This window comes from Gymnoscopelus microlampas (assembly GCF_963454915.1).
Source record: "Gymnoscopelus microlampas genome assembly, chromosome: 14".
Classification (NCBI taxonomy): domain Eukaryota; kingdom Metazoa; phylum Chordata; class Actinopteri; order Myctophiformes; family Myctophidae; genus Gymnoscopelus; species Gymnoscopelus microlampas.
The window spans coordinates 8,242,311-8,268,249 of NC_139951.1; the positions used below are offsets into that span (position 1 = coordinate 8,242,311).

The window sequence follows — 25,939 nt, forward strand, 5'->3', positions numbered from 1 at the left end:
ATTAACAATGCAACTAAATAATAAGAAATATAATTGCATACAAAATCACATGTTGAATACAGTATTTCAGCTAGCACTGAGCTGATCGGCTATGTGCACATGCGTGAGCGTGCGCATGCACGTGACGTCATTAAAAGAGCCCCGCTAGCTCTAAAATCCACAGCTCATCACTGCGCACGCACAAGCGCACGCACGCACGCACACACACACACACACACACACACACACACACACACACACACACACACACGGACACACGGACACACACACGGACACACGGACACACGGACACTTTACTTGTACATCTGAGCTTTGGGGCATAGGCCCTACTTAACCTCGCGTCACCAGTCTTTCCACCTCGGAGGAAAGCCTGGTATGCGTTACTAAAGACCCGTGTGATCCGGTCTAGGCCACGCCTACTGAAAAAAATAATGAAAAAAAAAAGAATCCTCTTTCCGGATTGTCGCGATCTGGTTTTGCGGTGCCGCTTTGTTTTGGTTCACCAATCCCTATTTAAATGGAATAGAATTTCCCCGTGGGATAATATGGATAATACAGACGCTAAATAGTCTCCGGAAAGTACACTCACATTTATATTTAAAAAATAAGCTAAACTACGCCGCATCAAGGATTTTATTAGGACCGACCTATTTTGGGGCGACGTCTTTCCGGATTGTCGCGATCGCCTGATGACGCGGATGACACGCCTGGTGATGTACAGTAGGGCTACTTCCGCTCCCGACCGGATCATAGACTCGAAAAGCTTTGCTTCCCAGGCTAGGCCCTACTGTATGTTACAAGCAAATGTGTAGTTTATAAATATGATATACATTGTATTTTGAATCTATATCTGTAATTTTTAAGTAGTTTAGTTTCTCCACCTCAGGCCTAGGGTAAACATATTTTATCATCTACATAAGGCTGTAGGTTTATTATAATCAGCTGACTTTCATGTTGGTATTCTTAAACTTCTTGAGCTTCTTGAGCAACATGGAAGGAGATGAGAATGAAAGTATTAAATAATATCTGTTTAGATATCATGGAAGGGTTAAGTTCTAAGAATAATCACATCTATCCCTGTACAGTTCTATATCATAACCAGTGGTGTAGTGTGGATTTTTTTTTACAGGGATAGCGCTTTTTTAATGTTGCACACACACACACACACACTCACTCACTCACTCACTCACTCACTCACTCACTCACTCACTCACACACACACACACACACACACACACACACACACACACACACACACACACACACACACACACACACACACACACACACACACACACACACACACACACACACACACACACACACACACACACACACACACCCTTATGGAATGTAGCTTCATGAACTGTTCTCATAATTGTGTTTATGCTTTCTGCTGCTAGCATAAAAGGCCTCTCCATCTTAATGTCTTCATAATATCCAACTTAATGTCTCTGTATCACCTTCTATGTGACATTTCCTCTTTCAATGACAACTCCCCTGTTCTGTAGAGTCTTTGCAACATCAGTTAAGCATGTGTGGTTAACCATCTCTCTCTCTCTCTCTCTCTCTCTCTCTCTCTCTCTCTCTCTCTCTCTCTCTCTCTCTCTCTCTCTCTCTCTCTCTCTGCCACTTTTTCTGAACAGGAAATGAAACGTGTATCTGATGCTGTGTGACTACAGTTCATCTACAAAACAACTAGACTAAATCTCAATCTACAGACAAGGACCGTTGACAGACAGAACTCATTAAAAGGTAAGGACTGAACCAGAAAATTAAACACAATTACATTGTACAATAGAACTGTATATGACTTTATAGTTTAAGATGATGCTGGTGAAATATTTTAAAATGTTTTCATAAGAACAAAAGTCTATTGAAAGCAGTTTGTGAAGACAAATAATATATATCAGGTGTTTCACTGGGATGGGTGTGGCAGTGTGTGATACTGAATAATATAGACTGGGATCAGTTTGCTCTGCAGGGAGCTGATCCTCTCTGGGTCTGTAGAACGGATAGGGAAACAGTGATGCATGTACTGTATGTGTGTGCGCAAATTACAGGATACAGTAGGCGGGCTCTAGACCGGATCAGAGCTCTGAACAGTAAATAGAAACTAGTCTTTCCACAACACTGCAGAAAGCCTGGTGACATGAGGTTAGAACAACAAGGCAGACATCGAGGCCTTGAGGCCTGTGAGGCACAACCCAGTGAGCTGCTGTCTTACATAGTTACATACTGATGGGTGGCAGAATCACTTATAATATAACTTTTAAATGTTATCATACTAAATACTTGAATATTGATGAATGTATTTTTGATTCAAAAACATCAACATGATTCAATGGAGCTAACTTAGCTTCTTAGCTTGACGAGAAGGATCAAGGAGAGTCAATGGGAATGCACATGTGTGTGAGGGGTGGTTCCCTGGGCAGTCCATGTGTGAATACCCTGGTTTTGTGACTTGCCTAAAATGTATCTAAAGGCAAGTCACACCATGGTGGTTGATCAGATCTGTGTCAACCTTTCAGTGTGATCTGTGTTCAGTGATAGTGATACATTCCAGCTGGTTTAACGCTTATGGAATGAAGCTTCATGAACTGCTCTCATAATTGTGTTTATGCCTTCTGCTGCTAATATAAAAGGCCTCTCCATCTTAAAGTCTTATTAATATCCAACTTATTGTCCCATTCTTGTCCCAACTCCATTAGTGGTATGCCAAATACCACTAATGAAAATCCACTAATGAAAATGTAAGACTATTTCAAGACAAATTAATGACAAGAATGTATTACACTGTTAATACATTTGATTCTACGTCCTCTGATATGTTTAAATGTGGCACGCAAAGGGACTTCTGGTACTGTGAGAAAGTTAGAAAGACTTGTGAGAATAGAGGTTTTTAATTATGAATTGTAAGTGCACAGATGTGTTCACATCTATAATTTGTCTCTTTCAAAATATAGGGGAAATAAAATATTTAACAGGGCGGCAAATAATGTTTTCATCCTTGCTATATAAATTCTGAAACTGAAAAAAGAATGAAAAAACTTCCTTCCAAAACTCTGTGTGTGTGTGTGTGTGTGTGTGTGTGTGTGTGTGTGTGTGTGTGTGTGTGTGTGTGTGTGTGTGTGTGTGTGTGTGTGTGTGTGTGTGTGTGTGTGTGTGTGTGTGTGTGTGTGTGCTCCCAACGCATGTGTTGTGAGCTTGTAGATCTGCTATTTTCAAACATTTTCGTACTTTTACTTTTGGTACTTTAAGTACATTTTGATACCAATACTTTTGTACTTTTACTCAACTGAATTTATTTTCCGGACTTGTACTTGTCACAGAGTACTTCTACATTGCAGTATTGATACTTTTACTTAATTAAAACATATTTGAGTACTTTTTCCACCACTGCAGAGTGGGAAACAATACATTAGTGCACAGTCTAATATATTGGATTAAAATACCTTTCTTATTATCACAGGTAATAGACCGTGATATACAGTAGGCGACCGGGGGTTTCACACAACATAATAAAAGAACCAAAATTAAACCCAAAACGAGGGCTGACGGTCAGGAGGTGAAACTACACCCAGGCAAAGCAGCAGCGTTGTGTTCCTCTTCACCAAGCCCTGGAAACACAAGCGTCAGTATCAGCCTACAATTCAATAATGCTTAAGATCAATGAGACAAAACAGAGACAGACACATTTAAACCTACCGCGACATTGAACGGCAAACACATAGTTAATGCCCACGGACACACTTCTCTGCGTGGTCCAGTCACACACACACAGCCAGGGGTAGACAGACAACCTGAGGGAGAGGGACACAGGGACTAAAACTACATAAAACAAACGGTCAAGTTCATGACCAGAACATACTATATGCACTGCAGGCTGCTCACTAAACAACAAGATAGAAGACATACCAGCACTGATACATAGTGACAACAAACTAAACTGCAGCCCAACAGGCCAGCTTTGTTTGAGGAAGTTACACGCTCAGTGATGAAACGCACACGACAAGCGCGGCAGCTGAAGCCAAACGGGCCAGCTTGGCAGTGGTGTAAAGTAACTAAGTACATTTACGCAAGTAGCTATTACTTATTTACACTTTTGAGGATTTTTTACTTTCCTGGAGTATTTCCCATTTCCAATACTTTTACTTCTACTCCACTACATCTCAGATAGCCTGACACTCAGCCTGAATTTTCATTTAGTTTCACTCCATTATTCAGTCTGAAAGCCCTCTCAATGCAGCCGGTTGCTGAGATGGGGGCGTGGCCAAAGTTTTTTTTTTCAAAGACTCTTTGGCGATTGGTTCATACTGGATTATCCCGATCCCGATTCGTCGATCAGATTTTCAACCGAGGCTGAGACCTCCTATGAGAGCGTCACCAGACCAGAATCGCCTGAACATATTTTTTTAATGGCCGTGGCTAGCGATTCACGGGCTGGAGCCAGGCTACATCTCAGAGGCAAATATTGTACTTTTACTCCACTACAATTATTTGACAACTTTAGTTACTAGTTACTTTGCTGATTTAGATTATTATCACAAAACATACATTAACCACTTCAGCCCTACATATATGCATTTCGGCCGTTTAAAAATATCCGATCTACAAGCTCACAATGCGTTGCATCGCGACACATTGTGAGCTTGTGATATTTTCAAAATATTTGTTATAATCGTTTTATACATTTTGAACTTATTTATTACTTATATTTTGATGCAAATACTTTTGTACTTTTACTCAAGTAAATTTTGATTACCGGACTCTTACTTGTAACAGAGTATTTCTAATCAAAGGTACAGATAGAAATACTTGCGGTAATCATTTAGTGAAGGACACACCAATGAATGTGGATGTTTAGCTAATTAACCCATTCAGGAACACATCTGTGTCATTGTAGATATATTTGGCTATTCAAAAATAGCAGATCTACAAGCTCATAGTGCAGAGTGCAGCGCTATGAGCTTGTAGATCTGCTATTTTTTTGAAAGATCTTGAAAATGTGTGCAAATATTTGAATATATATTTAAAGTGGACATTTTTAACTCAAATCTTTGTTTCTGGGGGGTCCCTGGAACAAAACATTTTGAGATGGGGGTCCGCGGCCAAATACATATCTAAAAATGTTTTCTAAATCCTAACAGTATGTTGCTATATGCAGTGTTGCTCCAACTTTTCCATGTCAAGGACCCCCAAATAGATATGTTCTTGGCCACGGACCCCCATCTTAAAATATGTTGTTCCAGGGACCCCCAGAAGCACAGATCGGAGTTAAAAATGTTTGCTTTAAAACATATACCGGTATATATTGAACGTTTTTTACGAATCTTCAGCGATTTTTCAATATACCGGTATTGAAGATCTAAGCTCATAGTGCGGCACTCAGTGCCGCGCTATGAGCTTGTATATCTGCTACTTTTGAATAACCAAATAAATCTTATAATGACACAGATGTGTTCCCAGTCTTAATGGATTAAGTACAAAAAAAGAACACCTGGGGAGACAGACAGACAGACTCCCTTTTGAACAGAGATAAACAAGCTCTTTCATTGAATAGGAGCTCTAAGGTCTCTATTTAGATATGGAGAGAGACTTTATGAAACATGCCTGTGAAGCACTCCTAACATTGATAAAAACATTCTTACGGTGGGTGTAGATTCTCTATTTTGACATGATAGTAGAATGCTTCTCAAATATTTTAATTAAAAGGATCTACAGTTTGGTGCAAGTTTAGGCACGGACCCCCATAACTCTGAGAGTGTCTCTCTCTGAGACGGAGGTACAGACCTTTTAAGGGTCCATTTAGTTACAAAATACAACTTAGCTGGGGAACCACAAGGACCCACAAGGGTCCATTTGGTTCCATTTGTACACTCTCAGAGAGTATTCATTATATTGTCGAATGTGTGATATAACAGTAATGACAACAAAACTATAATAACAGCAGATTATTGTGACTTACTGTATGTTACTGTTTTACAGTTCAAACAACAGCTGTAGACAGGATGGCCAGTGGAACCTCAGCTTCCATCACAGGTGAGTTCTATTAAAACACATGAAACCAGCAAAATGACACTGGTTTAGTTACATCTGTGATCTTTATGAATATTATATTTATTTTTTCCAACCAGGGAAGAACAGTGAACCAACTGAACTGAGAATTGTTCTGATCGGGGGAAGACATGATGATAAACCCAGTGGAAAGAGTTCAGTAGGAAACATCATCCTCGGCAAAGATGTTTTTGAAACAAACAGAAGAACAGTCAAGAGTGTCATGAGACAAGAGGTAGTGTCTGGTAGACAGGTCACTGTGGTTGACACTCCAGGATGGGAGTCTGCTTTACCCCTAGATCTGACCCCAAAACTGACTCAGTTAGAAATCCAACAGAGTGTGAATCTGTGTCCTCCAGGAGGACCCCATGCCTTTGTCCTAGTGATACCATTGGACGACACATATGTAGGAACAGATATGTCAGTAGAGGAGCATTTGAGTCTTCTCCTCAGTGACCGAGTGTGGAAACACACTATTGTAGTGTTCACTGTAGCTGATAAAAACAAAATGAGACCTATGAGAGATCTTATTAGACCTAACCAATCTGACCTGCTGACCCTTCTTTCTGAGAAATGTGAAGGCCGCTTCCATGTTCTTAACATTACTGACAGAGGAGATAGAAGTCAGGTCACAGAGCTGATGGAGAAGATAGATCAGATGGTGACTAGTAATGGTTGTCGCTATGAGACAGAAAAACACGTCTCAGAGGAACTGAAGGAGATGGAGAGAACTATTAGCAAAAGAGCAGAACGAAGGAGGGCAGACGCTCAGAAACAAACAACTGGACTTCCAAAAGATACTGGTATGTTTTGTTTTACTTTAATAATGATAATATTTCATTCATCTCTGCCAGGAGGTTCATGTCTGTCTGTCTGTTTGTCTGTCTGTCTGTCTGTTGCTACTGTTGGGCAGAAACCTCATATCTCCATATTTCAACTTTTTATCTTATTCCTTAAATTAATGCCTTACTTTGTCACACTACAGTTTCATACAAAAGCAACAAACATATCAGATCTACAAGCTCACAACACGTTGCATCATGACGAGAGGAAAGTGGTTAATTCTGTCTGAGGGTTTTATAAATATTTAACCAGTGGAAAGCTTTAACCCATTAAGACCGGGAACACATCTGTGTAAACACTTTAACCATTATTTTATACTTTGGTTAAGCTCATAGCGCGGCACTCGGTGCCGCGCTATGAGCTTTTAGATCTGCATTTTTTTTTTAAATCATGAAAATTTGTGCAAATCTTTGAATATATATTTATAAGCGAACATTTTTAACTCAAATCTTTGCTTCTGGGGGTCCCTGGAACAAAATATTTTGAGATGGGGGGGGGGGGGGGGGGGGGGGGGTCTGCAGACAAATACATATTATTTTGGGTGGTCCTTGACATGAAAAAAGTTTGAGAACCACTGATATATAGCAAGATAAGTAAAAGATAAAAAAACGGTTAGGATTTAGAAGACACGTGTAGAATTCCCAGAAGCTAGGATTTGAGTTACAAATGTTTACTTTAGAAATATGTATATATATTCAAAGATTTGCACAAATTTAATGTTTAATGATTAAAATAAAATAGCAGATATACAAGCTCATAGTGCGGCTCTCGGTGCCGCGCTATGAGCTTGTATATCTGCTATTTTTGAATAGCCAAAGAATTCTTAAAATGACAGATGCGTTCCCGGTCTTAATGGGTTAACAAGAGCTTGTGACTAAATAATAATTACATTACAGTAAATACATTGGAACACAGGCTGTTTTTTTCTGTTTCATATCAAGCAGTGTTCATTTTGTCGACTAAAACTAGGACGAAAAATGTTCATCCACTACCTTTTTATACTGACGAAAAAAGAAAAAAAAAACATGAAATAAAAACTAAGCTATGGTGACAAAACTAGGACCAAATATATTTACAATTTAATAAAAAAAATAAAAAAATGACTACAATGTTAGATGGAGGGACTGGTGTTCTTTCATGTCATTTTATTATGTCATTCTACAAGCTCACAACACGTCACAGACTTGTTGTGAGCTTGTAAATCGTCTATTTTCGACACACAGCTAAGTATAAATCAGGCATTACAACGCTATCACAGCCCGCTAAAATACATATTTTTCTCGTCTAAATTAACTGTAGATCTAGTTGACTAAAATCCTATGATACTAAAACTAAAACTAGACTAAAACTAAAACATTTCAAATGACTTAAATATGACTAAAACTAAATGGAATTTTATTCCAAAGACTATGACTAAAACTACAAACTAAAACTGATGACAAGTAATGGTTTTGGACATACAAGGTTTCCACCCGACAATGAGGATATGTGAAAATAAATGGAGGTACTTCCTGGTTCTACTGGCAGTGTGTACTAGATAGATGAAACTGATCAGTCCTACACACACACACACACACACACACACACACACACACACACACACACACACACACACACACACACACACACACACACACACACACACACACACACACACACATTGTTACATGAGTCTAGTCTAGGTAGTAATGTACATTATTATTATTCTATGATGTCTCCTGGTGGATATTTGTTCTAAACTGTACACTGAACACACCTTTCTGCTGTTAATATGTTCAGCAATTTAATTTAGATATTAAGAACAACATATAGACCTGGACATTTTATTCTTGTTTCTTAATCATATCAATCCTGGCATGCCTAATTTGCGCATGTTGTTATGCTGTAGTTGATCATTTCCATACAAATCTATAAGCTCACAACACATTGTGTTGTGAGCTTATAGAACTGCTATTTTCACTATTTGTTGTGTGATGAATTGTGAAATAATTAAATGTCTTAAGTGGTTAAATAAGAAGCTGTCAAAGTGAAAGTAAACAATATTTTTCTCTGACAGGACTGACTGACCTCAGGATTGTGTTGTTGGGAAGGCAGTATTCTGGGAAAAGTTCAGCAGGAAACACCATTCTGGGAGGAAGTGGTTTTAAAGCTGGTCAGAGGTCAGTGCAGTGTGAGGTGAGACATGGTGAAGTAGCAGGGAGACATGTGACAGTGGTGGACTCACCAGGCTGGCTCTACAACAGTCCACTACAGGACACCTCAGAGATGGACAAACTGGAGATCCAGAACAGTGTGTTTCTCTGTCCTCCTGGACCACATGCTGTTCTTGTGATGGTTCATCTTAATAGAGCATTCACCAAAACACAGAGAGTAGCATTAGAGGAACACATGACACTTCTGTCACAGAGCGTGTGGAGTCATGCTATAGTACTGTTCAACTATGGAGACTGTCTGGGAGACAGAAGCATTGAGCAGCACATTGAGGCTGAAGGAGAAGACCTCCGCTGGCTTGTTGACAAATGTGGGAACAGGTATCATATCTTCAACAATCAGAAGACAGATGACACTCAGGTCACAGAGTTGCTGGGGAAGATAGAGGAGATGGTGACAGGAAACAGAGGTGGACACTATGAAGATGATGGAGATGTTTCAGAGACGTTGTCAGAGAGGAAGAAGATCACAGAGGAACATGTCCAGACATTCCTGACCAAGACACAGAGACAAAGGACTGCTCTGAAAGCTCTGTTTGAAGGTGATGTTTATCAAGTGTGTGTGTGTGTGTGTGTGTGTGTGTGTGTGTGTGTGTGTGTGTGTGTGTGTGTGTGTGTGTGTGTGTGTGTGTGTGTGTGTGTGTGTGTGTGTGTGTGTGTGTGTGTGTGTGTGTGTGTGTGCGTGCGCGTAAGACCATGCGTGTGTGTCAGTGTGTCTCTCTCCTTGACCTTGATTTTTATATTGATTAATAATGTATCTTCTCAATATTGTGCCACATTCTATATAGAAAGATGCTCTAAAAATGTAAAGCTTAATATTATAAAGCATGGGTCTTCAACAGGGCGTCTGGGACCCCTAGTGGGTCCTCAGAGTTACTACACGGGGGCCGCCAAATCTTTCTGTGATTGGAACAGTTTCTTTTTTACATTAACCACATGAACCCTAGCATCCCTATTCTGAGGGGAACATTAGCCAAAAACAGCAGATCTACAAGCTTGTAGATCTGCTATTTTCGGCAAAGAGGTTTGGTGTAGACAGAGGGGAAAAAAAGAGAAGACCAAGTACAGAGTCTCAGGTCAAGTTTACTCTGTATTGAGGGTTTAAATGGTTAAATGTCTGAAAATACACATTAACATGAATCCAACATATTAATAGATAAGATCATGTATAAACAAACATTCATTTACACAACATTGATGATAGTGCTGTCAAACTAATCTATGAAGCTATCTATGAAATCTATGAAAAAGTTTAATCTGCAGCATAATTGTATCCATGTATTGGGGGTCCCTGCTTCATTTCTCTATCAGCTAAGGGGTCCTTGGCCTGAAAAACGTTGAAGACCCCTGTTATAATGGACCCATTGGTCGAAAGTAACTAAGTACATTTACTCAAGTACTGTATGCAAATTTAGATAAATAATAAATGATAAGCAATACATACATTAGGAGCATTATTAGATTAAGATAAGATAGAACTACAGTATAATGATGAGGGGTAGCAGTATTAAAGTAGTTCAAATAATCTCCTCCTTTACCAGACACACATTAATGCATCAATAATTATAATGCAATAAACTAATATTTATTATTCTGATATGGGCAATTTTGCATAATGAGATGTAGCTTGTAGCGCGGCACCGAGTGCCGCACTACAAGCTTGTAGATCTGCTATTTTTTTTTAAATCGTGAAAATGTGTGCAAATCTTTGAATATATATTATTTTAAAGCGAACATTTTTAACTCAAATATTTTCAGTTGGGGGTTCGCGGCCAAATACATATAATTTTGGGGGTCCTTGACATGAAAAAGTTTGAAAACCACTGATCATAGCAACATGATTAAAAAAATAAAAAAAACTGTTAGGATTTAGAAGACATTTGTAGAATCCCCCCAGAAGCAAAGATTTGAGTCACAAATGTTTACTTTGAAGAATATACATATTCAAAGATTTACTCATATCTTCACGATTTAAAAAAAATAGCAGATCTACAAGCTTGTAGCGTGGCACTCGGTGCCGCGCTATGAGCTTATAGATCTGCTATTTTTGAATAGCCCAAAGAAACCTAAAAAAGGCACAGATTGCATAATGAGTCATTTTACTTTTAGTGTTTTGATCCAAATCCTTTTGAAGTATTACTTAAGTCAAATTTTCTATGCATGACTTTTACTTTTAACAATGTTTGTACACTGTGGTATTCTACTTTTCTACTTTTACTCAAGTAAAAGATCTGAGTATTTCCTCCATCAGTGAACTGATCTAAGGACTTAATTTAATTCATGTATTTTTAACTCATTCGCATAATTGATCATATTATTATTATAATAATATTCAGTATAACTTCAAATTATTTATGTATAATTTGTACTGTTCTGTGGTCAGTTTAGTCAGAATTGTTAAACATGTATGTAATAACTCATTTAGCTGAATCTCTGAATCCAATCCTAAATCAGTGTAAAGTGAACTAATGCTGTGTGTGTGTGTGTGTGTGTGTGTGTGTGTGTGTGTGTGTGTGTGTGTGTGTGTGTGTGTGTGTGTGTGTGTGTGTGTGTGTGTGTGTGTGTGTGTGTGTGTGTGTGTGTGTGTGTGTGTGTGTGTGTGTCAGGAGAACATCAGAGTCTACCAGATGTGAAGGTGATGTTGGTTGGTGGAGAACAGGATCAGAGGAGCAGAGCTGGAAATCACATACTGCAGAAGACTGTGTTTAAACAAACTCCACACAAGGTGAGTAATATTATATGAATGTGATGTTATAATGAATGACTTCACTCAAAGTAAGTAAACAGTAAAGTGATCAAATATGTTTTCTGAAGATAATGTAAAAGTATCTGCTGTCATGAATGTTCATTGATCATGTGATCAATGAACTGTCAGTGATCAATACACACAGATGTTCATTTTCAAATGAACATGGAGTCCAACACATGTACTGTAGATTCTCATCATGTCTGTAATCTTTAATGCAAACCATGACTGTGTGTTAGCTCGGTGGTTCTCAAACTTTTTCATGTCAAGGACCCCCAAAACAATACATATTAGTCCGTGGACCCCCTTTGAAAAGATATGGCAGGGACCCCCAGAAGGGAAGATTATTATAGCTATAGCAGTGATTCTCAACCATTTTAACTTCAAGGAGCCACAATCTGATATGCATTAAACCACTGTCCCCTGTTTATCTCTGGAACCCCATCTACACAGTAAAATCATCAGTGTTCATTTAACTCTGAGAGTGTACAAATGGAACTAAATGGACCCGTGAGGGTTCATTTGGTTGCATTTGTACACTCTCTGAGTTAAAGACCCATAAGGTCCCATTCGGTTCCTAACTATCAATCATTTGGCTGGGGACCCTCTAAAACCCCCTCAAGGACCCCTGGGGGTCCCCGGACCCCACTTTGAGAACCACTGTGTTGGCTAACTTTATAGGAGTACACAGTAACAACAACACACTAATCAATTTATTTAAAAAAGGAAAAATCGATAATCGATTATTAAATAAAATAATACATTAATAATCATGACCTATTTTGAGCATATCATGGTTTAACCCATTAAGACCTCGAACGCAGGTTGTCACTTTTTATTTGTCACTGTGTCACTATTTGATTTGAGCTAAAAGCATCATTTTACACTTTGGCTAATCTAAAATAGCAGATATACAAGCTCATAGCGCGGCACCGAGTGCCGCGCTACGAGCTTGTAGATCTGCTATTTTTGAAAAATCGTGAAAATGTGTGCAAATCTTTTAATATATATTGTTTTAAAGCAAACATTTTTAACTAAAATCTTTGCTTCTGGGGGTCCCTGGAACAAAATATTTTGAGATGGGGGTCGGCGGCCGAATACATATAATTTTGGGGGTCCTTGAGATGAAAAAGTTTGAGCACCACATATAGCAACATACGTTTTTCAGAGAACTGTTGGGATTTAGAAAACATTTGTAGAATCTGCTTCAGGTCTTATTGGGTTAAAGTCTCAAAAACGTTTTAAAAAACTTAAAAGTTTGAAAATAGCCGATCTTCAAGGTCACAACGCGTCGCATCACGACGCGTTGTGAGCTTGTAGAATTGATATTTTCACTGTCTTTGCATGATATTGTTGTCTGACGAAGTATGAAATAACCCTTAAATGGTTAATCAATGTGGTAATAAATAACATTTTCTTATAAGAAAAATACCCGCACAACTCGATTATTTGATTAATTGAAAAAGTAATCGATAAAGTAAATCTGTCACTGTTAGTTATTCTGTTTACTTCCATACAGTAGCTCTTTGCTGGTACTGATCAATAACCTGTGTGGACAAAGTAGGCTACCCAACCTCAATATTTGAGTCGAAATACTCCTGGTCAAATATTTACTCGACTACAAATGAAAGTTGAATAATGATGCTCTCTGTTTCAGTGGTTTAAAGTAACTAAGTACATTTACTCAAGTACTCAAAGTATAGTTTTTAGGAATTTTTACTTACAGTAGTAGTTAGTAGTAGCTTACTAGAGTATTTCCCATTTTCAGTACTTTTACTTCTACTCCACTACATCTCAGAGGCAAATATTGTACTTTTACTCCACTACAATTATTTGAAAATGTTACAATAGTTACTTTTCAGATATAAATTATGATATTATGAAACATTAACCACTCTTGCCCTATTTTATACATAGGCTATTTAAAAATAGCCGATGTACAAGCTCACAACGCGTTGTGTTGCAACACGTTGTGAGCTTGTAGATCTGCTCTTTTATTTTTTTTATCTGCTCTTTTCAAACATTTGAGTACTTTTAATGTAGGTACTTTAAGTATATTTTGATGCCAATACTTTTGTACTTTTACTCAAGTAACATTTAGAAAACAGGTATTTAACTTAGCAGAGTATTTTTATATTGTGATATTGCTACTTTTACTTAAGTAATATATCTGAGTACTTCTTCCACCACTAATCTGTTTAATAAAGTGCTCAGAACATATTCTGTGGAGAAGATAGAATGTCAAATTGACTTATGCACACCTGTACGTCAACTCCAGTGAAGACAGAATAGAGTGAATGTTGTTATTATTATGACTAACATACAGTAAACTTCATATTCCAGGAGTTTAAAACCCAGACTAAACTGACAGAATGTGTCAGACAACAGAGACGAGTTGCTGGAAGAAAAGTGAGTGTGGTGAACTGTCCAGACTGGTCGACTACACCTCCATCACAGAAGATCAAAGACGTCCTTCTACACGGTGTGACTCTGTGTTCTCCTGAACCCCATGCTGTCCTGTTGACTGTTGATGTCAGGTCCAGTTTCTCTGAAGCTGACAGGAGGTCAGTGGAGGAACACATGGAGCTGCTGGGGGACAGAGTCTGGAGAGACACTCTGGTTCTGTTCACACGGGGATGGTGGCTGGGAGAGAGACGTGTTGAGGAGTACATAGAGTCTGAAGGAGAACCTCTGAGGTGGATCCTGGAGAAATGTGGATACAGATACTATGTTCTAAACTCCATCAAGTTTGACATTTCAGAAGTCAAAGAGCTGATGGTGAAAATAGAAGACATGGTGATGAGGAACAGAGGACACTTTGGACAGATGCCACTGTTTGAAAGATTAAAAGGAATAACAGAAGAACAATGGAAGAAGAGAGAGCAGGAGATGATAGAGAGGATGTTGAGGTGTGTGGTGACGGAGCCAGAAGAACCAACACTGCCAGCTGTCAACAACATGGACCTAGTCCTAGAGGATGCACAAAGCATGGACTTTCCTCCCCATAGTGAGTGTGTGTGTGTGTGTGTGTGTGTGTGTGTGTGTGTGTGTGTGTGTGTGTGTGTGTGTGTGTGTGTGTGTGTGTGTGTGTGTGTGTGTGTGTGTGTGTGTGTGTGTGTGTGTGTGTGTGTGTGTGTGTGTGTGTGTGTGAGAGTGTGTGTGTGTGTGTGTGTATGTGCACAACTTGGGGAATGATCTTTAGGCTGTCTTGAGGAGGTGTTGTGCTGGGCTGCAGGGTTTTCACATCCAGGTGTGTTTTTATTATCATTGTAAATGTCTTGCTGTCTGTTGTCTTCTGTTCCAGTGAGTGGTGGAACACGCTCTTCAGGATATGACACCATGAGTGAAGCTCCTACCCAGACTGATGCTGATGTAAGAGTGAGAGATGAAGATGTTTCATAGATGAAACTTTAGTCTGACATTAATCACACATTTTAATTATTATTTCTGCACTTTATATTTTATTTTATTTCAAGTCTGTGGTGAAGGAGCCAGTAGAATCAACCCTACCAGCTGTCAGGAGAAGGAACAGCATGCAGTGGAATCCTCCAAGCAGTGAGTATCAATATCAAGTACAGCATATCATCATGTCAGGTGGAAACCTTGTATGTTCAATACTGTTACTTTTCAGGAAATGGAATAAAACAACCTGTATTTCAATGGATCCAATAGAGTCTATTGGATCCATTGAAATACAGGTTATTTTTTCTCATTTCCTCTAGCGGCAGTAATGTCACACTTTGGTGCTCTATTCAATAGAGCACCGAAGTGTGACATTACTGCCACTAGAGGTCACTATCTTCCTGGGTCACAGAGTCATTTGTTGTATTAGGAATCCTATAAATCTTACATTGTGTCATATAAGAACTGTGTTCCAAAAATAAACAACTTCCCTCTGTGACTTCACTCATATGAATATGAAGCATCAACTGATGGTGAAAAAGTAAGATTATTATTATGTTTTCTCCAAACACAGACGTCATAAACGACACAAAGTCACATTCCTGACAAAATGGCTAAGATGATATTTATTTATGGAACACAGTTCTTATATGATGTGATCTAAGATTTCTCTATGGGATTTCCAATACAAAAAACATGCAAAACTAAATGTAATGCCTCAACTCCTCCATTTAAGTGCTTGTCAGGGTGGGGGGTCCCCAGTTAAATTATGATTATTTTGGGGGGTCACAGCCTGAAAAGGTTGAGAACCACTGCTCTAAGTAGTTATGGAGTCACAAAGAGCTCTCGTTAATACTTTCATTGGATCAATATTTATAAAACTCTCAGACAGGCTATTTTCACTAATAGCATAAAAAGTCAGAATACAGAGATAAAGTCAGAATACAGAGATACGGCTTCTGCTCTACAGCGATGATTGTGTGTGTGTGTGTGTGTGTGTGTGTGCGAGATGATGAACTTTTGTGTTTAAGAGGTCAAAGGTCAAAATGACATCATGGTTCATATATGTGAGGAACAGAGACATGTAGAGATGTTGTGCTGGGCTGCAGGGTTTTCACATCCAGGTGTGTTTTTATTGTCCCCGCCACCGCCAGGCCGAAAGGCATGGCGAGAGAGTATGTTTTACCCCCTGTCCGTCCGTCCGTCTGTCCGTGTGTGTGCCCTGTCCGTGTGTTACCAGCTAATCTCCGGCACCGTTGGGACGCTCGCTGCGAAACTGTGCACACACACTCCCTCGATGCCAATTCAGAACCTCTGCCCCAAATGTTTCACATGGGCCTGTTATAGCACCACCAGGAGGCCGATTTGTGCAAAACCCATTTTTCAACATTACTCCTACAGATTTTATCCAAACGTCATGCAAATTGGTACACAGTATCTATATAGTCATGTGATTAACCCGGATCTGTCCCATATTCCATCCTGATTGGCTAAGGTTGGCTTCGAAAGTTTGCAGGATTGGTCCGTTTTGAACAAGATGCCTCAAATCATCGCAGCTTGCAATTTCCGTGAAATTTCACACGCACATTCCCACTAGGCCGAGGAAGAAATGGCACCCATTTCACATTGGCCTGTTATAGCGCCACCAGCAGGTCTAATTTAGCAAAACACATTTTTGGAACAAAATGCATCAAATCATCAATGCAGTGTCCGATTGCCGTGAAAGGCCTAAGAAGAAATGCCACCCTTTTCACAATGGCCTATTATAGCGCCACCAGGAGGCCACAATAACGTACCTGACCTGGCGGAGACCTGTGCTCCGAGGAGCACTTTTTCTTGTTATCATTGTAAATGTCTTGCTGTCTGTTGTCTTCTGTTCCAGTGAGTGGTGGAACACGCTCTTCAGGATATGACACCATGAGTGAAGCTCCTACCCAGACTGATGCTGATGTAAGAGTGAGAGATGAAGTTTCATAGCATCTCATAGATAAACAATAATAAAACAACATTTTAATTATTTACTATATGTTTGTTTTTTTCAGTCTGTGGTGAAGGAGCCAGTAGAATCATCCCTACCAGCTGTCAGGAGAAGGAACAGCAAGCAGTGGTTTCCTCCCAGCAGTGAGTATCAATATCCTGTTCAATCCTATGTTCAATACTGTTACTTTTCAGGTAATGGAAAAAAATATAACCGTTTAAATAGGCAGTTACTATTATTATTTACTCACAGGATCATTAATATTTGTTATTGGGTGTGTGTGTGTGTGTGTGTGTGTGTGTGTGTGTGTGTGTGTGTGTGTGTGTGTGTGTGTGTGTGTGTGTGTGTGCAAATTACATAAGAATGGATGGGTGTATTTTCATTTAACTTGTAGGTAATGATCAGCAGGTTGCCATGAAAAGATACACTTTTGTGTGGAAGAGGTCAAGGTCAAAATGACATCATGATTCTTATCATTGTAAATGTCTTGCTGTCTGTTGTCTTCTGTTCCAGTGAGTGGTGGAACACGCTCTTCAGGATTTGACACCATGAGTGTAGTTCCCAGCCTGGCAGACACTGATGTAAGTGAGAGAGATGAAGATGTTTCATAGATTAAACTTTTGACTTCAATCACACACATTTGAATTCTTATTTATTTACCTTATATTTCTTTCATACAGTGTATGATCATTGTAACGGATTTATTTTGTATCGTTATTTCTTCATCATACATGATCATTATAAGAACAGTATTAGTGAATAGTGTTGCTATGTCTTTATTAATATGACATTACATTTAGTTAAACATGTGTGTGATGTTTCTTTTTATGTAACTATCATTATTTCTTGGCTAATTGAATACTTTATTAGTCAGAAATGTAAACACAAACAGCACAGAGGTACAGTAAGACATTTAGGCTAAAAGGATAACACAAAAAGGTCCTGGGGAATTGTTTCCATTTTGGGCCTATGTATTCAATTCATCAACATAGCATAACAAATGCATACAAACACTATTTTGTTGTTGTCAGTGAATTGTCCCTCTCTTACCTGTTGATATTGTGACAAGGAGACACGACCGATGACCCTGTTTGAAAGACTGACAGGAAGGAGAACTTTATCACCAGAAGAATGGAAGAAGAGAGAGGAGGAGGTGATAGAGAGGATGTTGAAGTTTGTGATGATGGAGCCACAAGAACCAAGTAGTGAGTCTTACTTTTATCCTCTTATGTGGACATAAATAATTTATTACAATGTGCATGTGTGCGTAAAATAACAAGAATAGATGTGTGCATTTTCATGAAACTGGTAGAGAACGATCAGTAGTGTGCTCTGAAGAGATGATGAACTTTTGGATGGAAGAGGTCAAAGGTCAAAGTGACATCATGGTTCATATGTGAGGAACAGAGACATGTAGAGATGTTGTGCTGGGCTGCAGGGTTTTCACATCCAGGTGTATTTTTATTATCATTGTAAATGTCTTGCTGTCTGTTGTCTTCTGTTCCAGTGAGTGGAACATACTGCTGGTCACCTGCCAAGGTCTCTGATTGGCTGACTACACATTTTGGACCCATAGCGCCCTCTTCAGGATATGACACCATGAGTATAGCTCCCAGCCAGGCAGACACTGATGTGATGAGTGTGAGAGATGAAGATGTTTCATAGATGAAACTTTAAGATTGATTTATACTTTGTTGCACACCGGTGTCAGCAGATCTACAAGCTCACAACTAGTCATGTGTATTGTTGGTTCTTTGCAGTGTATATTGAATCTTTCGAATCAGTTAAAACTTTGAGTTGTTGTACAGGTGAAACCTTTATTTTATCATATATATATTTCTATATTTTGTATATAGTAAATGAGTCAGATTTAAGAACAGAAGAAAATGTATCTAAACTAGAGCTTGACCGATACAGTATATCATCCAGCTGATATTTGGTATGTTGCTGGAATGCTGGTGAATTTTCCCTTTCTTAAATCTCTATTTGTCTCAGAAATCACACATCGGTCAGGCTCTAAACATATTATCATTATCATTTATAGGCTACATTTACAGCGATATCAGCTTTCATTGAAGAGAACATGTATTTCAGCATTATTACAATATTTGCTCAAGCTCAAGTTTATCATTTTATGGTTCATGTTGTTTTTTGCATCCTGTATATTAACGTACACTGTTCTGTTTCATCTAAATACATCACTGGTTCATGTAAAAGTACAATGCTGGAAATTATTTTTCTTAAATGCTAATTATTGGTAATTATTAATATTTGTACTAAACAATATTTACTAAAATACATATTTGGTCAATTAATGAAGTAAAGTAGCCTGCATTACCCCTTCTGCTATAAAGGACACAAACAGTTGTAGTTTGAAACAAGTCAATAGTTGAACGTATTGATTGTTCAACATTATAACATTATTCATGCTTCAGACGCACAAGATTCAACCCCATCCACCTTTAAAAATGTTTTACTGCTACATTAACACTATAGTATTATTAACTATTACTGTAAATTACTTTAAGGGACTGCTGCTATGTTTGTTGTTGTGTTTACAGTTGTGAATAGTGTATTTGCTAGATGAGTAGCTTTGATAGCACTGTTTTCAAGCATGGCATGTGTTTGCTAACACTTCAGATACAGATGTGTGCACAGCTGGGAGGGCCAGGAGTCAGGACATCTGTTCCAGCGCTGCCCGTCAAGCCAGCAGGCTCACACCTCACTCTTTTAGCCTGGTGACTAGGTTACATATCCTACCTGGGATTGGAACCTGGGTCCCCCATGAGAGAGCTGACATTTTGACTGTTGAACTATAATGGAGAGCATGTCTGGGAATGATAGTTTTACTTTGAGTTGTATGCAGTACCTCTTGTCAACCAGTAGGTGTCCTACCTGACCACAGGATCTAAATGTCAGGGCAGGGAGTCCACCTCCAACCACTGCAGATGTGCTAGTTATATTGTATTATATACAGATTGGTTAAAATAGCAAGTTATTCACACACATGGATTGCAGGTTTATGTGCTTAGCCCATAACTTAAGAACACTTTCAACCTGGTGTTCATATTTTGGCCATGTCATTATAGGCGAAAAACTTCAAAATGTTTCACATTTCTTTAAACATGTTAAAACATTTAGAAAATAGCCGATCTACAGGCTCAAAACACATAGCAGTACAGGTCGCAATGATCTTGTAGATCGGCTATTTTCCCATGACACTCACACAAATTATAAAACAGGCCTTAAGTGTTTTTAAACATTGTGGGCTGATATAGCTGTGGTGGTTGTAGAATGTGATTTAGAGCAGTGCTGCCTTTAGTTTTACAGCAGAGTGGGAGCAGACAAACGACAGAGACATGTCATGTAATACTCACAGGTCGTACAAGGCACTGTTCCAAACTTTGTCAGGGTGCTGATATTGTGCATGTTGGCTCACTGGAAACACTCTGTTACACCAGTGGGTCTCAAAGTGTGGTCCAGACACAGACACCCTCATGGTCACTGAGGGTTCCAAATGGCCCTTTATGGGTGTGTAACTCAATCAAAGCTATAGTATGCACACCCACACAAACAGCCCTGAGAAGAGGTGTAATCACCCATCAGAGTAAATGAAAACACCTGTATGAGTGTTCAGGCCCTTTATATATGAGTTGAGGGTTCAAAGCATTATTACACAGCATTTATCAAGACAAAACAGAAACAAATTACACAGTGAGTTGAACTGGACAAGCACCAGTTTTGCTCTGCTAGCTTCCTGGGTTTGCTGAATGTCTGTGACTATTCCCTGTGGACACAGCTACTGCCGAAGGTACTTCTTACTCATTCTAAATCTTTCTATTTTTATTTCAAGGACCCACCTGTTTGTTATGCATTAGGCCACAGATGCTCCCCCTGGCTCCTCATGAGTTTAAAAAACACCCTTTACAGGCCTGTAAGGGTCCATTTGGTTCTTAACTATCAGTCATTTACATCTGACCTTTGAAGTGTAGGCCCTACTGTATGTTACAAGCAAATGTCTTGATTATAAAAAATATATATGATTTATGAAAAATAAACATGAATTATTTGCATTATCATGAAATCAATCAGAAGTCACTTCCTAAACATTGACCCAAAAGGTTCATACTGCATTGTTATACCACAATGGACATCAGCAGTGGCTCTCAAACTTTTTCGTGCCAAGGACCCCCAAATTGATATATTGGCCGCGGACCCCCATCTGAAAATGTTTCGTGTCAGGGACCCCCTGAAGAGAAGATTTGTGTTAAAAAATTCAAAATTATCCAAAAATGTCCAAATATTTTTTTAAATAGCAGATGTACAAGCTTGCAGCCCGCTCTGAGCTTGTAGATCTGCTATTTTTGGATAGCCAACAAATGATGGATAAAGTGGTTAAGATGATTGTGATGCTATGTTAACTACTTTTGCTGGGGACCCCCTCGTACCCCTCCAAGGGGTCCCTGACCCCACTTTGAGGACCAATGCACTACAGGACACATTTGTGAGCAGCAGTAATGGCTGCCATGAATCTGACTGTATAGACAGGTTTCCTGTTAGTAAACATGAGAGGACATGACCGCGCAGAGGAGGGGGAAGCCTATAGAGGGCGCCATTACCCGCAGCAGCTCTGGTCAAATGTCCATTCAAAAAAGAAATGATCTTCACCGGGTTTAATGAAAGTAGATTAAATTATGCAGTTATACCTTGTTTACTCAATAAAAATGATTTGTCGGAAGTTGGATCTGTTTGTATATAATAGCAGCATTATGCCTATTATGCCTATGATAGCAGAATTATGGCTATCTAACTCCCGAACATAACAACAGAGTGAACGGCGCAACAATTCGTTTCCCCCGAGCATGCGCAGATTGCGCATTCTGCTCTGTGATGACGTCGCGCGGAAATCCGTCTATAGGCCTGATTTGTATGCATTTGCCACCTTGTGGCGAAAAGTGGGATAGGTATGTTCCTAAAATATAAATTCTCTGCTTAATTCAAGACAAAAAAAAAGGCTCTTAAACGTACAAGAAACGTTCATAATAAAACAAAAATGTGACTATACGTTTGTGTATGTCATGCTTCTGTGCGAAATTTGGTACAGGCTGTCAAAAAACTCAATTTAAACAGTTATTTCACAGTGTAATGTCCTTTTACGACCCCTTATTTTACTTCAGATATCCGTACTCAAGTATATTTTGATGCCAATACTTTAATCAACATTTTGAATACCGGCCTCTTTTTCTTTCATATTTTTTTAATTACAGTATTTTTATATTGCCGTTTTTGCCTCCCAGTGTGAATGAAGAATTCTTGTACTTTTTTTTACTCCACAGGTTGTGCACAGACTGAAGCAGACAGAAGCCCAGGCTGATCCTCCTGAATGCCTTGTTGGAGCTGCAGACGTGACCTGTGACCTATATGCACCAGTATGAAACTGAAGGCTGTGAAAACCTGTCTCCAGTGTCTGCTGTCATATTGTGACGGCCATCTCCAGTCTCACCATCAGCTGCCTGCCTTCAACACACACCAGCTGGTCCAAGCCTCCGCGTCTCAGGAGCACATCTGCCCACGTCACCACCACATCAGGAAAGTGTTCTGCAGCACCGACCAGCAGTGTGTCTGCTGTCTGTGCGCCGTGGAACAACACCAGGGCCACCAGACCATCTCGGCCGCCGCAGAACAGACCGAGAGACAGAGGGAGCTTGTCACCAGTCTCCTCCTCAGCTCAGAGACCTCCTGCTCCACACACTTTGTCCCAGTGTGGGTAGGATATGGCACAATTAATGGAATCGAACACAGTCCGTCGGTGCAAAACAAGTGTTTTATTTGCCCTTTTTAGAAAGTCCCAGGGAAACAAAATACATAACAAAAAAAAAACAATACTGGCCCGATTGGCTGTAGGTCTGCTTTCTACGGCAGCCCTTCACAGTGAGAGGCACCTTTCTTTTAAAGGCTAAGCCCCTCCCACTAGACCATACCAATCTCAATTGACTCAATCAATTTACACATAAACCAGTTATTTCATCTATGTCCAAAGACATTATACTTCACGTTTAACACATTTAAAGTGTCCTCACATTACCACATTTCCCACAATAATAATAATAATTCACAATAACAATTAGAATACCCCCTTTTACTCAAACCCACAGTTGGTATGGTACAGCAGGTATGGACTGAGCATGCTCACTACAAAAAGACAGGCACTATAAAAGGCTGCCTGCGGCTACACTCGGGTGCTTCATCACTGCCCAGAACCAGGAAGCACTGTGGTAAGAGAAAGAAAAAACAGTCAAACATTTGCCAAAAGAACATTCCCTGCAACTTAAAAATAAAGAACAATTTTACAATTTAACCCTGTGTTGTGTGAAATCATTCATAAGTCATAAGTGAAAAGAACGATAATACAGGAAACATACTAAAAGCTGTTAAATGGAGTTTAGTGTGTGCACCCACCAAACTATCCTAGCATGCTACCTGGCTATTGTGTGTATGGTGTATTGTGTAGTGTTGATGTGGTTATGATGTGGTGTTAGTGGCAGGGTGAACTGCCACACACTTCCTCCGGTCTTCAGTGTGACTCTCTTCTCGTCCCCGTCAGCCTCTGATCAGCTCCCTGGCCCCAGATCCTCTTCTCTAAAGAGCAGCCATCTTCTCCTCAAAGGCAGCGTCAGTCTCCTCAACTGCTCTATCAGCAAAGCGGCTGATGGACCCCACTGACTGGTGAAGTGTATTCAGGTATTCCTCCTCCTCTTGGAGTCTCTGCTGGATGTTACTCTGACCCTCTCTAACAAACACAGACACCGTCAGTGTCCGGCCTCCTGAAGACGATGTGTTGATGGCTGTGTCACAACTACTTTTTTTATATTGTATTAGTTTTTTTTTTGTTTATACATATGCCATGTATGGCTTGTTAAATATGACTGATTTTGATTTAACATAAATGCATGTGTTAAACAAGGATGAATACAACATCAAGACAACTTTCCATTGTGGTCGTTTGGTTTCAAACAGGCAAAACAAACAAAACCAGAAATTATGGGGAAAATGCAAGACATTAGATTTTTTCTTAAAAAAGGTGTAAAAAGGTATCTGGAGGGGGAATATTCCAGTTTGAGGCTCCAATGAACTTGGGTCCCCACCAACAGTACATAATATAACACCAAAATTTTAACTATTTAATTGAAAGATTGCAGATCCACAAGCTCACAATGTGTCGCATGCGTTGTGAGCTTGTAGATTTATTTGTAAAGCTTGTAGATATATTTTTGGGAACATAAATTTGAGAACCACACAAATCTTCTGGGTGTCTCTGGCACAATCTTTTCAAATGGGGGTCCGCAGCCAAATATTAATTTGAGGGTCCTTGACATGAAAACATTTAAAAACACTGCGTTTTGAATCGTATATAAACAGGTGGGCAGCACTGGCTCTGGTGTTGTGACTCTCTGAAAGAGATGTGAGTTACTGGTGGTTGTAAATGTTGTGGACCAAGTTGAGTTGGTGAACAATCCTAGCCTCCAGGGGGAGCCAGTCAAACTGCTGGAAGTGTACTTTGCCCATACAAATAATTGGCAAAAAAAATACTTGTACTTTAAAAGTAAGTAGGCCTACATTATATATTTTTTCCTGACCACAGGATCTAAATGTCAGAGCAGGGAGTTCACCTCCAACCACTGCAGATGTACTAATTCTATTGTATTATGATAGATTGGTTAAAATGTTCCATTCACACAAGTTATGGATTGCAGCTTTACGCACATAGCCCATTACTTCTCAACCTGGCGTCCATATTTTGGCCATGTCATTAGGTAAAAAGTTTGAATACAAGAAGACTCACCCCAAGACGAACTCACCCCAACTGAAAAAGGAAAACTCACCCCGGGGGTAGGAACACTCACCCCGGGGGGTGGGTAAACTCACCCCAGGACCTGAGAAAACTCACCCCGGAACACTCACCCCGGGGGTAGGAAAACTCACCTCAGAAAAACTCAATGGTGTAAAGTACAGTGAGTTTTTGTTTTGTGGGTGGGTTTAACTTTTCCCCTCTACACCAAGTCTGTATGTTTAAAAAAGGCACATCTACCGGCTTGTGAGCTTTCCTTTTTCACAGAATGCTTTCATAATGAGACACGTTTAATCCATACTGGATTAAATTCTGTCTTTGAAGGTATAGAATTACCAAATTATGTCGTCCTTGTTCACTTTTCTGATGAAATCTACCTTGTATTTAAAGCACTTTAATTAGCTAAATGTAATTGAACAACATAATTTGGTAATTCTATACCTTCAAAGAAAGAATTTAATCCAGATATGGATTAAACATCATTATGAAAGCATTCTGTGAAAATGGAAAGCTCACATTATGAAAGCATTCTGTGAAAATGGAAAGCTCACAAGCCGGTAGATATACCTTTTTTTAAACCATTTTTCAAAGTTAAAAACCATTGGGGTGAGTTTTCCACAAAGTTGGGGTGAGTCTTCCGGGGTGAGTTTTCTCAGGTCCTGGGGTGAGTGTTCCTACCCCCGAAAATCTTGGGGGTGAGTTTTCCTACCTCTGGGGTGAGTCTTCCGGGGTGAGTTTTCCTACCTCTGGGGTGAGTTGGTTTTGGGGTGAGTCTTCTTGATACCAAAAGTTTCACATTTCTTCCCCCAACTTGTCTTAATCAGATTGATTTTTGAACTGTGACTTGTCATGTC

At 39.4% G+C, this 25,939-nt stretch overlaps 2 protein-coding genes across 2 annotated transcripts; both read left to right on the plus strand.

The window, feature by feature from the left end:
• Nucleotides 1-11,532: 11,532 nt before the first annotated feature.
• Nucleotides 11,533-15,258, plus strand: LOC311060015 (GTPase IMAP family member 6-like; the record flags this gene model as incomplete). Its single annotated transcript, XM_084078140.1, has 3 exons — nucleotides 11,533-11,835; nucleotides 14,200-14,863; nucleotides 15,161-15,258. The coding sequence occupies exons 1-3, from the start codon at nucleotides 11,749-11,751 to the stop codon at nucleotides 15,256-15,258; spliced, it is 849 nt and encodes a 282-aa protein (XP_083934266.1). The 5' UTR covers nucleotides 11,533-11,748.
• Nucleotides 15,259-17,769: 2,511 nt separating this feature from the next.
• LOC311059746 (uncharacterized protein) lies at nucleotides 17,770-19,434 on the plus strand. Its single transcript, XM_084077785.1, has 3 exons — nucleotides 17,770-17,817; nucleotides 18,306-18,441; nucleotides 18,744-19,434. Exons 1-3 carry the CDS (start codon nucleotides 17,785-17,787, stop codon nucleotides 18,899-18,901), a joined length of 327 nt encoding a protein of 108 aa, XP_083933911.1. The 5' UTR covers nucleotides 17,770-17,784; the 3' UTR covers nucleotides 18,902-19,434.
• The last annotated feature ends 6,505 nt before the right edge of the window (nucleotides 19,435-25,939 follow it).

Coding starts and splice junctions, on each gene's coding strand:
- LOC311059746 (XM_084077785.1), top strand. CDS start 17,785: ATGAGTGTAGTTCCCAGCCTGGCAGACACTGAT. Junction 17,818..18,305: donor CCAGCCTGGCAGACACTGAT/GTAAGTGAGAGA, acceptor TATTGTGACAAG/GAGACACGACCGATGACCCT. Junction 18,442..18,743: donor GGAGCCACAAGAACCAAGTA/GTGAGTCTTACT, acceptor CTTCTGTTCCAG/TGAGTGGAACATACTGCTGG.